Source organism: Schistocerca piceifrons, chromosome 8, assembly GCF_021461385.2.
Source record: "Schistocerca piceifrons isolate TAMUIC-IGC-003096 chromosome 8, iqSchPice1.1, whole genome shotgun sequence".
NCBI classification, from domain to species: domain Eukaryota; kingdom Metazoa; phylum Arthropoda; class Insecta; order Orthoptera; family Acrididae; genus Schistocerca; species Schistocerca piceifrons.
This window is the reverse complement of record NC_060145.1, coordinates 45,386,420-45,400,176: the sequence shown is the minus strand read 5'-3', so window position 1 is coordinate 45,400,176 and position 13,757 is coordinate 45,386,420. Positions and strand designations below refer to the sequence as shown.

Sequence of the window (13,757 nt, the reverse complement as noted above, 5' to 3'; positions counted from 1 at the left end):
TTATGCTCTCCCTGAAACTCTGTACAACCTCTAGTTCTTTCAGTTTATCCAGGTCCCATCTCCTTAAATTCCCACCTTTTTGCAGTTTTTTCAGTTTTAATCTACAGGTCATAACCAATAGATTGTGGTCAGAGGCCACATCTGCCCCTGGAAATGTCTAACAATTTAAAACCTGGTTCCTAAATCTCTGTCTTACCATTATATAATCTATCTGATACCTTTTAGTATCTCCAGGGTTCTTCCATGTATACAACCTTCTATCATGATTCTTAAACCAAGTGTTAGCTATGATTAAGTTGTGCTCTGTGCAAAATTCTATCAGGCGGCTTCCTCTTTCATTTCTTAGCCCCAATCCATATTCACCTACTACGTTTCCTTCTCTCCCTTTTCCTACACTCGAATTCCAGTCACCCATGACTATTAAATTTTCGTCTCCCTTCACTATCTGAATAATTTCTTTTATTTCATCATACATTTCTTCAATTTCTTCGTCATCTGCAGAGCTAGTTGGCATATAAACTTGTACTACTGTAGTAGGCGTGGGCTTCGTACCTATCTTGGCTACAATAATGCGTTCACTATGCTGTTTGTAGTAGTTTACCCGAATTCCTATTTTCCTATTCAATTTTAAACCTACTCCTGCATTACCCCTATTTGACTTTGTGTTTATAACCCTGTAGTCACCTGATCAGAAGTCTTGTTCCTCCTGCCACCGAACTTCACTAATTCCCACTATATCTAACTTTAACCTATCCATTTCCCTTTTTAAATTTTCTAACCTACCTGCCCGATTAAGGGATCTGACATTCCACGCTCCGATCTGTAGAACACCAGTTTTCTTTCTCCTGATAACGACATCCTCTTGAGTAGTCCCCGCCCGGAGATCCGAATGGGGGACTATTTTACCTCCGGAATATTTTACCCAAGAGGACGCCATCATCATTTAATCATACAGTAAAGCTACATGCCCTCGGGAAAAATTACGGCCGTAGTTTCCCCTTGCTTTCAGCCGTTCGCAGTACCAGCACAGCAAGGCCGTTTTGGTTATTGTTACAAGGCCAGATCAGTCAATCATCCAGACTGTTGCCCGTGCAACTACTGAAAAGGCTGCTGCCCCTCTTCAGGAACCACACGTTTGTATGGCCTCTAAACAGGTACCCTTCCGTTGTGGTTGTACCTACGGTACGGCCATCTGTATCGCTGAGGCACGCAAGCCTCCCCACCAACGGCAAGGTCCATGGTTCACTATAGGACGGAAAGGAACCCCTTCCTTGTGAACCTTTGGAAGGCCATATAACCTAGGGGGAACAGCACTGTAGGTGTTAAGACTCTTGATAGTGTCCTGCGACAAACCACTTTTCTTCAGGAGGCTGTTTGTCTTTCTATCAACACTTTTTGTGGGGTCAGCATCGATTCTGCGATACACTGAATCAGATAGTAAACATTGCATCTTTTGTACATAATCCTGTTTATTTAAAACAATGGTGGCATTGCCCTTGTCCACAGGTAAAATAACAATATCAGGATCAACTCTGAGAGAGCGTAAAGCAGCCCTCTATTCTGCTGTTACATTACTTTTGGGTAGACGAGCCCTAGTCCACACGTGGCAGCCTCTCTCCTAACCTCCTCTGCAGTGTCAGGAGGTAATTTGCAAACTGCCTGTTCAATTGAACTAATAAAATCAACCACTGGCAAACTCTTCGAGTGGGTGCAAAATTTAAACCCTTCCCAAGTACGGATAAGGTTGCGTCGTCAAAAGATTTCCCTGTGAGATTTATCACAGAACGTCGAGATATAACATCAGACTCTGGGCGATGAAAACATTCAAAGTTTGCCAAATGCTGGGCAGTAATGGGAGTGCTTGGACGGTGCCTCTGTTGCTTGGAAAGGGTTTAAATTTTGCACCCAATCTGAGGAGTTTGCCGGCAGTTGATTTTATTAGTAAACTACCTCCTGATGCTGCAGAGGAGGTTAGGAGGGAGGCATTCTGTGTGTTGACTAGGGCTCGTCCAAGAGTAATGTAACAGCAGAAGAGAGGGCTGCTGTACGCTCTCTCAGAGTTGATCCTGATATTGATATTTTACCTGCAGGCAAGGGCAATGCCACCATTGTTTTAAATAAACAGGATTATGTACAAAAGATGCAAAGCTTACTATCTGATTCAGCATATCGCAGAATCGATGCTGACCCCACAAAAAGTGTTGATAGAAAGACCAACAGCCTCCTGAAGAAAAGTGCTTTGTCGCAGGACACTATCAAGAGTCTTAACACATATAGTGCTGTTCCCCCTAGGTCATATGGCCTTCCGAAGGTTCACAAGGAAGGGGCTCCTTTCCGTCTTGTAGTGAGTAACATCGGTGCTCTGACATATTGTGTAGCCAAGCATCTTGCTTCTCTGTTGTGTCCACAAGTAGGTCGGTGTGAACATCATATCAGGAACTCAGCTGATTTTTTACGTCGTTTGGATGGACTGCGGTTGAATGACTCTGATATTTTAGTGAATTTCGATGTGGTCTCTCTCTTCACTCGTGTTCCTCTGTCTGATTCGTTTCAGTTAATTGAGGCTAGGTGTGGTGCTGAATTAACTAATCTCTTTCGGCATGTGTTGACATCCACGTACGTTTTATTCAATGACCACTATTACAAGCAGACAGATGGAGTTGCGATGGGTAGTCGGATGTCTCCTGTGATGACTACAAATTTGTTTGTGGAAGACTTTGAGAAACGTGCATTGGAGTTGGTGCCTCTGAAACCCTCCTGTTTCTTTAGATATTTTGATGATACCTTAGTTGTTTGGCCTCATGGTAGGGAGAATTTGAATGCCTTTCTAGAACATCTGAACTTGATCCACCCGAACATTCGTTTTATGATGGAGGTGGAAGAGGATGGTTGCCTTCCCTTTCTTGACATGTTGGTTAGGAGGAAGGATGATGGATCATTGGAACATGCAGTCTATAGGAAATTCACTCACACCAACTTATACTTACAGGCTAATAGTTGTCACCATCAGGCTCAGCGTGAAGGGGTACTTCGTACCTTGGTACACATGGCACATGTCGTTTCCGATGCTGAGACTTTGCCAGCTGAGCTATCCCATCTTGAAGTTACGTTTTGTCAAAATGGTTATAGCGATAGACAGACTGAACGTGCGTTGCGCTATCGACTTACTGTACATCGGGTGATTGATGATAATTCTGAGTCGACACCTAAGTCTACTGCCTTTTTGCCTTACATAGGAAGCACTTCCAACAAGATCAGTCGTGAAACTTCCTGGCAGATTAAAACTGTGCGCCTGACCGAGACTCGAACTCGGGACCTTTGCCTTTCACGGGCAAGTGCTCTACCATCTGAGCTACCGAAGCATGACTCACGCCCGGTCCTCACAGCTTTACTTCTGCCAGTATCTCGTCTCCTACCTTCCAAACATTACAGAAGCTCTCCTGCGAACCTTGCAGAACTAGCACTCCTGAAAGAAAGGATATTACAGAGACATGGCTTAGCCACAGCCTGGGGGATGTTTCCAGAATGAGATTTTCACTCTGCAGCAGAGTGTGCGTTGATATGAAACTTCCTGGCAGATTAAAACTGTGCACCCGACCGAGACTCGAACTCGGGACCTTTGCCTTTACGGCAAGTGCTCTACCATCTGAGCTACTGAAGCATGACTCACGCCCGGTCCTCACAGCTTTACTTCTGCCAGTATCTCGTCTCCTACCTTCGAGTCTCGGTCGGGCACACAGTTCTAATCTGCCAGGAAGTTTCATATCAGCGCACACTCCGCTGCAGAGTGAAAATCCCATTCTGGAAACATCCCCCAGGCTGTGGCTAAGCCATGTCTCTGCAATATCCTTTCTTTCAGTGGTGCTAGATCTGCAAGGTTCGCAGGAGAGCTTCTGTAAAGTTTGGAAGGTAGGAGACTAGATACTGGCAGAAGTAAAGCTGTGAGAACCGGGCGTGAGCCGTGCTTCGGTAGCTCAGATGGTAGAGCACTTGCCCGCGAAAGGCAAAGGTCCCGAGTTCAAGTCTCGGTAGGGCACACAGTTTTAATCTGCCAGGAAGTTTCATATCAGCGCACACTCCGCTGCAGAGTGAAAATCTCATTCTGGAAACATCCCCCAGGCTGTGGCTAAGCCATGTCTCTGCAATATCCTTTCTTTCAGGAGTGCTAGTTCTGCAAGGGTCGCAGGAGAGCTTCTGTAAAGTTTGGAAGGTAGGAGACGAGATACTGGCAGAAGTAAAGCTGTGAAGACCGGGCGTGAGTTGTGCTTCGGTAGGTCAGATGGTAGAGCACTAGCCCGCGAATGGCAAAGGTCCCGAGTTCGAGTCTCGGTCAGGCGCACAGTTTTAATCTGCCAGGAAGTTTCATATCAGTGCACACTCCGCTGCAGAGTGAAAATCTCATTCAAGATCAGTCGTATTTTACAGAAATATTATGTGAAATGTGTTTTCCAACCTCCATCTAAAATTAGAGTGCTTTTGAGTTCTGTTAAGGATGATATTGGTCTGCGTAAGGTGGGTGTATATCGCATTCCTTGTAGCTGCAGCATGGCATATATTGGTCAAACTATCAGGACCGTAGAGGACCGATGTACTGAGCATAAATGGCACACACGATTACAGCAGGCAAGTAGATCTGCTATTGCCGAACATTGGTTGGATACTGGTCACCCCATGTTATATAATAACACCGAGATATTGGCATGCATGTCCAACTATTCGGACAGTGTTATTAAGGAGGCAGTTGAAATTACATTAGTGAGCAACCTCATTAACAGCGATGGAGGCTATTGTTTAGACTCTGTTTGGAATCCGGCTCTCTCCCTTGTCAAAAAACAGAGGGGCAGAGTCAATGCTACCTCACCTGCGAGTCCATAGTCTATCGATATCTCTGACTTTGGTCATCTTTGGTGACACAAGTGTTCAGTGTGTGTGTTATCTTTCCTGCATCAGTCCTATAACAGAAGTTTCAAATGTGCATGTACGTCACCTGTCCGTTGCAGTTTGCCTTGAAAATGGCGGGGTGTTCTCCTGTCGAAATATCGGCGGTCACGCTGAAAGTGTTACCTGGCTGAATTCCCGGAAGTTATTTGAAAATTAAAAACGATTTTAGAGGCATCCATAACTGTTAATAAAATCATACCTAGTAGAGAGCAAGCTGATGGTAATATTAAGGCACAATTATATAAAATAACATGTTGTTGGAAGTGACAAACAGTTTCCCAATAAATGATTGATTAAGCACGAACTACCAAGGGCCTATTTTTCTTATTCTTGCTGATGATATACAATGATGAGCCAAAACCCTATGACCACCTGCTTGATAACATTTTGGGCCATCTTTGGAATGCAATGCAGCAGCAATTGTGTGTGTCATGGATTTGACAAGTTCTTGGAATGTTTCTTGAGGTATAGCCAGATGTCTAGGCACAGGTCACACAGTTCCTATAAATTGCAGGCTTATGGTTTGTAGCAGCAGGGTTGATACCCAGTAGCATTCCAAAAGTGTTCCATCGTGCTCTGATCAAGCTAATTTTGTGCTCAAGACATCAATGTGAGTTCACTATCAAACTCCTTGAAACCCTCTACCAGATCATGGCCATGGGACATGAACAGTTATGTGTCTGCTATCATCATCAGAGAAAGACATCAAGAATGAAGAAATTCAGGTGGTCCAGAGACAAATTCACATAGTCTGCAGCCTATTATGACAGGTGCTCAGGTGGATGTCCCCCAGAATCTCTGGCACAGTGCATGTCTTGAGCACATCTGAATGACTAAATTTTGAGACACAACCATACTGCATATCAAGATATAACCATCGACCAGATGCAACAAAAATCATGACTCAATCGACCAGGTGACACATTTAAAGTATGGTCCGAGCAGCCATTCACCTGAATGATGGTGTATTAGGGTGTGACCTTCAATCTATCTGGTATAACATGAAACTTGATTTATCCAATCAAATGACACATTTCCATTGATCAACAGTTCAGTCTTGATGATCTTGTACCCAATGTAATTGTAACTGACAATGCTGTTGGGTCAGCATGGGAAAATGTCTACTTAATTGTGTGCTTCAAAACACCTGAGCCTACACCAGCCATAGATTGCCACATAGCCTGATTTAGAGTAGACAAATCTCCAACTTAACACTTTCTGTGATGATGCTCGGATGACTGCCGCCTTGTTGTGTACTTGTGGTTTCACTGTCCCTCAAACACTTCCTGCAGTTGCTCACAATAGCACTTCACAAACAACTGACCAACTTATCACTCCCAGGCACCAGACCTAATAACCTACCCTTAGTCAAAGTTGCTGACATCAGTGGAGTTCCGCATTTGCTGGCTGTATCATTGCTAGAATGATTTCTCATTCACCTGTGCTCTACTTACATACTTTCCATACAGTGTCACATGCTCTCAACACCACCAGATGACATTCAAATTCATGTAGGCAGTGGTCATAATGTTTTGGGTTACCAATGTGTATTGCACAATATATATGTGGATTTGTAGTTCCTTAAAACGATTTCTGCGTGTGGTTATAAGGTGGACTCTGCCAGTGATTCTTACAACTTGTTCCTGTCCATATAGCAGTTTGCTAGTCAGTGGCTGATTTCCCCAATAGAAAAGAGAGAGAGAGAGAGAGAGAGAGAGAGAGAGAGAGAGAGAGAGAGAGAGAGAACTGCTGGCAAAGAGGTGGGAGCATTTCCAGACATCATATTTGTGTCAAGTTACAGCTGCAGATAGAATGTCCTGATAACTAGTTTACTAAATAAGGCAATAGTAAGCAAAAGATAACTGTGCTGAGGTACCTACTCAACAGGAACATGATGCAATGGTGTTCCTCACAGAGTACAACCAGTCTCCTCCACCGAAAAATAAGCATAGTATCATTAGTGATTATGTGGTGTTATCCCAGAAACAGATACAGCTTGGGAAACACATGAATCTTCCTGTTTTTGTACATATTGGATTATTCTAAAAATATTATGAAAAGGAAAGTTACTACTCACCTTATAGTGGAGATGCTGAGTCGCAGATAGGCACAACAAAAAGACTGTCACATATAAAGCTTCCGGCGAGTAAGGCCTTACTGGTTGAAAGCTTTATTTGTGACAGTCTTTTAGTTGTGCCTTTCTGCAACTCACCATCTCTGTTATATGGTGAGAAGTAACTTTCCTTTTCTTAATATCCATCCTGGATTTACCACTGGATTATTCTACATAACTGAGCACTTATCATCATAATGCAAAAGAGGGTGCCAGAGGGAAGATTGAAATGTATGGAATCTGATAGCTCATAACAAAGTATGTTAGCAAAGGAAACTGATGTCATATAAGTATATTTAAAACTTGAATAAAATAGGGCAGGATAAGAAAATGTAGCATTAATGACAAGGGAAATTGGTGTTGTTAATATTGTATATGGTACCAAGTTTATATTTGCAAAATTTCTGAAAAGGTTTAATGGTAAGAATAATTCTTAGCTTATTTGTTTTTTCTGACACTTCTGTTCCAGGTGGAGTATCCTCATCGCGAAATGACATTCGAGAGTCGTAAGTAGTTCAAATCGTAATTCTACTTAGCATAAAGTAATAAGTCAGAATATATAATCTAGCAAATATACATTTTAAATTCATTATTTAACTACTTCCAGAAATACTAATGTTGATTTCGTACTGAGAGATCATATATCATCAGTCCCATACAAAGTGAAAGAATAAATATTGAATGAATCACACTGGAAATAATCATAACTCTTTAGAGTTCACTGTTTCTCACTGAAAATCCCAATGGGATTTGAAAATCATATAAATGTCCTACTAGTTATTAATTCAATTTGTAACATTTTGTGCAGAGGGTGAAGTGCAAGAACGATCACAACATTGCAGAAATAGCAAGAAGTGATACCAGCAAACAGGAGTGTAGAGGAGGAGCATCAAGACAGTTTGAGAATCCAGTTAGATGCATTAGAATAAGGCATATGGTAACACATTAAAAGATGAAAACCATTGTAGCTGCTTTATGTGGAAGTTTGGAGACAAAATAATGTTATGATGGGTAAAAAGAGTAAGCAAAATTGGAAAGACTCAAGATCAGGAAGAATGTTGTGACTGTGTGATAAATGAAAATTAAAAAAAAAATAATTTAATAGATGAGAGGCAACATGAGATTAAGACTGCTGATTTTAGATTTCAGTTCAATTAAAGATACTATCAAGACTTTGAAGAATGTCAAAATGTAATTTATGTCTTCAGAGATTACACAGTTAGTGTTTAGGTGACATGTCTTGTGATCTTTAAGTAATGCAAGATCTTCACAATCACAGAGATGAGAAAGACTTTTAATTATCATTTCATGTAGAAATTAAGTCAGTAATTCCAACATATACACATCTCATGTCTTTTGATCCACTCATCAACTCAGTGAACATAGACTCTACTGAGTGACGCACGTGGAACTTTACTGTCTTTTGTGTTTCTCAAATATTACCACTCCTTGACCACTGCCATATTAATTTAATTCTCATGGTCATCAGTCTTCCCGATTGGTTTGATGTGCTTCACCACAGTTTCCTCTGTTATGCCAACCTCTTCAGCTCCGAGCAGCACCTACTCACAACGCCTTTGTTTGTGTTGTACGTATTCTAATCTCCATCATCGCTTACAATTTTTGCCCTCTATAGCATCCTGTAGTACAGAGGAAGTTATTCCCTGAGAACCTCCTCATTTCTGTACATCACTTTTCAAAAACTTTGATTCTCTTTTTTTCTGGTTTTTGCTTAGTCCATGATTCTGTTCCATACAGTGCTGTTCTCCACACATCCTCATACATTTATTTCTCCACATAAGGCCTATGTTTGATACATATATTCAAGGACATACCCAATGAAGGGCAGAGGAAGATAGCTTCACCCCCACCGCTTCTATAAAAAAGCCTGTGTGAACCTAATTTTCATCTTGCCCCATCAGACAGAGAGATGTATTAATTCAATATCAGTTTGAAGAAAGTTAAGAAACATGTAACAAATACTGACCAGTAGCAAGTGTTCTCAGAGCCATTTGGCCATTTTCAATGAAATTACAAAAATTATATTTGCTTCATTCACTGTAAAACTAATATAGGACCCCCTCCCCCCAAATCTCAGGTCCTGGGTACATGCTTACTAGTAAACTCCTTTTTGTAATGAATTCTCTCCTTGCCTAAGCTAGTACACTCCATATTCCATTTCATTCATCTTTTATCAATTATTTTGCTTCTGTGGTAGCAGAATTCCTCCACTTTTGTCTACTATGATCCTCAGTTAAAATGCTAAGTTTGTTGTTAATCTCATTTTTGTTTGTCCTTAATACTTTTGTCTCTCTTTGATATACTTTCAGTTGATATTCTATGCTCAGTAGACAATTCATGCCATTGAACAGGTCCTCTATTATCTCATCTTCATGGAAGACACAGCAATGTCATGACCAAATCTTATCACTGATATTCATTCACCCTGAATTTTAATATGATCATACGAAAATAATGTGTCTGCTATGGTTTGATAGGTGATCCAAATAAATAATCATTTGTATACTTTAATGTACAGAATTAACATTTATTCTCCCATGTAAGAATACAAGAAATTTCAACAAAACAATGCAACAAAAAGCCCAGACCAGAACTTACAAGAGAACAACAGATATAAAAATGAGTGCCAGAGGCGTCAGGTGTAAGCATCGCTGATCTCACAACACCCAAGCACAAAAATTCTTCACAGCCAAACTGTCTTATGATTCTGATAGAATACATTTTTTTTAATATGGAAACTATGTTAATCTACAACATCATATTTTAATTGACATCATGTCACTACTGGCTTATTGCCCAATTTCTACATTCTGTATTTTACCATGTAAACCATATCCATTCTTCACAAACATTTTTGCCAGGACCTTATAGTCATCTGTGCTGCATGTTGCATTGACATGTACTAAGATGAATAAGCAGTACCTTTGATATACAATTATCTTACAATAAAAGGTGTGTTCTTTTGTATCAGTGGTTATCTGGACTACATAAATTCCCAACAAAATGCTTGCTGTTCATAATTTATTTGTCTGTGGAACTAATGTTTGAAAATGTTGAACTGAATTGTAGATTTTATTTATCTTTATTTGTCATTTTAAATGGTATATTTGTTGCTACATGCATATCTGTACTTTATCAAAGTGTTTCCCATAACAGAGTAGTATATATTACACTGTGGAAGCTAGCAGTGTGAACATAGGCTTTGTCGCAGCCCATTTGAAAAAAAAAAAAAAAAAAAGGCTGTGAAAGAGAGAAACTTGGCATGAATTCAAAACAGGTGATTGTAAAAGTTAGTTTGTGAAGGAAAAGGGAAACCTCTTCCATGACATTTCAGATGAACTGCCAGATGTCAGTAATTTGCTGCTACAATATTTTGACATAAAGTCTTCTGGCCAACTTCAAGAGTATACACCTGAAATGGCCAGAAGATTCTGCCTTGAAATGTCATGGTAACAAGTTACTGATATCAGGCAGTTCACCTAAAATTTCACATAACTGTCTGTACACTGAAAAAGTTCTAAATTTCACAAGTGTAACCCAATTTGATAGTAATTAAACAAATAAAGCAAAGAAACCACAATTGAAACTTGGGTTCTTTCATGGTTATTTAATCATTCCCCATGTTCTTCAGATCCCATCATGAAGAAGAATGACCTGGATTGTGGAACTAGTCAAGTTATGCAGAAACGGAGGGAAAGCAACCATTTCACATTGATTCTGTACGCTGATGCTCAGCCGTTATGCTGATATTTAAGCCTAAGCATTGAAAGCAGTCAGATTAACAGTTGTACAAAATGTGCAAGAATTTATTTCAGAATCAGATTTGACTTTAAAGGTCTTAATATCAGTAAAGCTCAACTAAAACAGTTTCTCAGTATCTTTTTCTCCAAGCCCTCATCAGTTTACATCTGCGCTATCATATTCCATGTCTGCACCATATGTATTTTCTCCATTGTGCCTCTGTCACAGCACATTGCAAGCACATTTTTGTTTTCTCCTTTGCTTGTATCACAAAAGGACTGAAGGCTGATGCTTACCGTGCATTTGACTTGTTTCGGATCCACTAGATGCTCAATGTTGTTGTGTAAAGTGATTAGTGATAAACTTTCACTCAAAGAGATAAACTTTCACCCAAACAATAGCTATGCCATAATATATGCCTTGATATTTCGATATAATTAGCAATAATATGTTTCATGTTAAGTACTGTGACAGCTTAGCTAACACAATTAACATCTGAGCTAAATGTTCTTAATTTTGGGACTTAATGATTTTTTTTATTCTTTTCTGTTGCAATTTGTAACATAAATGTGACTGCATGCAGCATAATTATAATTTAGAATCATCATATGAATGGCTTGAGCTTTAATAAGCAGTTCACTTCAACTTGTCATTGTGTTTCCATATACCAGAAATATAGGACCTATGAGCAAAAATGATGCTAGTCTGCATTTTAAAACTTTTGGTCAGATAATTTATTGAAAGTATCTGTTCTTGAATCTATTTTTATGCTGATTCTAGAAATAACTACTGTTTTTGTCTATCATGTCAGTTTTTTATACAAAATAAGAAGTAATATTTTGACTATTTTTCTGACCCTGAAAATGTATTCTAACACCATTTCACACAAGGTGAGTTTTTAATCAAAATACATTTAAAAAACAAAATAGATTTAAAAAATACTCCTCAGAACTCCCCTAATTTGTTTTCGACTGCCTTGTATGAAAACAAGAAGTGAACAGTGTCCCATTAATTTTTAAACTTTCTCTTCTTTGATTTCCTTGCACATCTTTGTATATAATGACTGTCCCTCTTCAACATCCAACAATAGTCGGCCATCATAGCTGCTCTCCAGTGGCGCTAGTACGTCCTCTCCATCTCCTTAATATCTTGTTGAAAACGTTCACTCTGATCTTCAACACAACACCCCAAAACCCCAAATTTTCCAGAAAGCAGTCGATATGTGAGATTAGAAAGTGGACTTTCACACTCATGTTATAACCATCTTGTTGAAATTTTGCACCTTTTTTCAACAATGGCGTTTTAGGTAAGATCTTCGTTATTCTACGGAAAGTTCTCAGTAACTGATCTGAAGACGGTCAAGCACCTTTTTCTCTTTTCTTCATTGTCTTCTCAGAATCTTCATCCCTCATCAATTTATTTATTTGTAGACTAAAAAAATTCTAGCTTTGTTTTTTTCGTGTGGTGAAGGGAAATTTCTTGGAAAGGTACTTGAAGCAGGGTCCATCCTGTGGTGAAACCTTTACAAATTACTTCATTAAGTCCAATTTTATTTGTAGAGGTGGAAGAAAGACTTATTTGTTCTACAAGCAGTTCATGCTGGATATTTTTAGTTATGGGCACAAAATTTCTCCGCTCTGTCCAAACTCCCATACTCCAATGTATTTGCCTTAACTAACTGTCCCATTCGCATAGACAACAGGGTATTTTTGTGAACCCAGCTTGTTGTTCTAATAGTATTCCATAACTTTGAAATCACTGTGGATAAGACAAGTATGTTCCTAATAAGGGATACTCATTAAGAGTACCTTCATGTTCTCATATGTCGCTTTCATTTAAACTTAATGGGCCACAAGAATGAACCCATATGTGTTTCCATTATGCAGTAACGCAGCTTTCAGCCCTTGATTGATGAGTCTAGAAAAGTCTCCACTGTGTATAATCATGTTCAGTGCCATAGAGGAGCATTAATTCATTTATATTATTGCAGTAAATCAAGGACTCATTCAGTGAAAATAAATGAACTAACTCTTTCTCTCTATGTCTGTACAATGAATTATGTGTTCCTTGTTCGAGAAGACTCTTACTTTTTAACTGGGAGCCAAATAGTTCTGCAGATTCCTTAGGCAACTTCAAATCTTGTACAAGAGCATTGAGTTCACTCTGAGAGAACAGTTATGGAGTAAAGTCATATTCAGACTGGTGGATATCAGTATTGCCTTCAGTAATTGCATCAGCTTTATTTTCTTCATCATCGTTTGCCACGTTCTCTGCAGCAGCTGGAGGAAGAGGAGCAATCAGATCGTCTCCATGTGCAAATTAGCCGAATGGTTGAATCGATGCTTGGATACACAATTTGTCTCTTATTTTTTGAACTGAACCCCTGAACATTAACTAAGCGGAAGTAACAGTCATTAAGGTGACTTTTAGGCTCTGCCCACACCACTGGAATCATCAATGATATGCGTGTTTTCTTTCCCTTTGTCCACAATCTTAACCTTTCTGCACAAGAGCGGCAAACTGTCTCTGGTGCCCATCCCTTTTCCTGGTAATCAAGTTTCATTTTAAAATAAACATGGTAAGCTTTTCACACAAAGTCTGCTTAGCCTCTACATAATTCCCAGAAATGTAACAGAAAATATTTAGGTTCTTTACACACTTGCCTGTTGACATTGTAATAACTATCAACAGTAGGCGAAGTGTTGTATTAATATTGTCTTAAATATGCAGAATAATCAGTAATCCGAGCCTGTTAGATAAGCAGTGCTTTCGGCATCACACAATAACAATTAGCATCAACAGATATATAACAACCTAAGGATATACATGGCCTTATTGAGAAAGTTCCCTCCAACAATTTGCATAACCTACTGGCACAGCAATATATCACTGAAGTCCAACTGCAGAAAAACTGTACATGATAGCCAAAAACTGAAAACAG

The 13,757-nt window shown here is 39.5% G+C and overlaps 1 protein-coding gene across 1 annotated transcript in view; it reads left to right on the top strand.

Moving 5' to 3' along the window:
- The window catches only part of LOC124711120 (fasciclin-3), a 147,791-nt gene that overhangs the window by 108,642 nt on the left and 25,392 nt on the right, over positions 1–13,757 (top strand). The window contains exon 9 of the mRNA XM_047241001.1: positions 7,524–7,560. Coding sequence (XP_047096957.1) covers positions 7,524–7,560 — 37 coding nt within the window. The remainder of the gene's footprint in view (positions 1–7,523; positions 7,561–13,757) is intronic.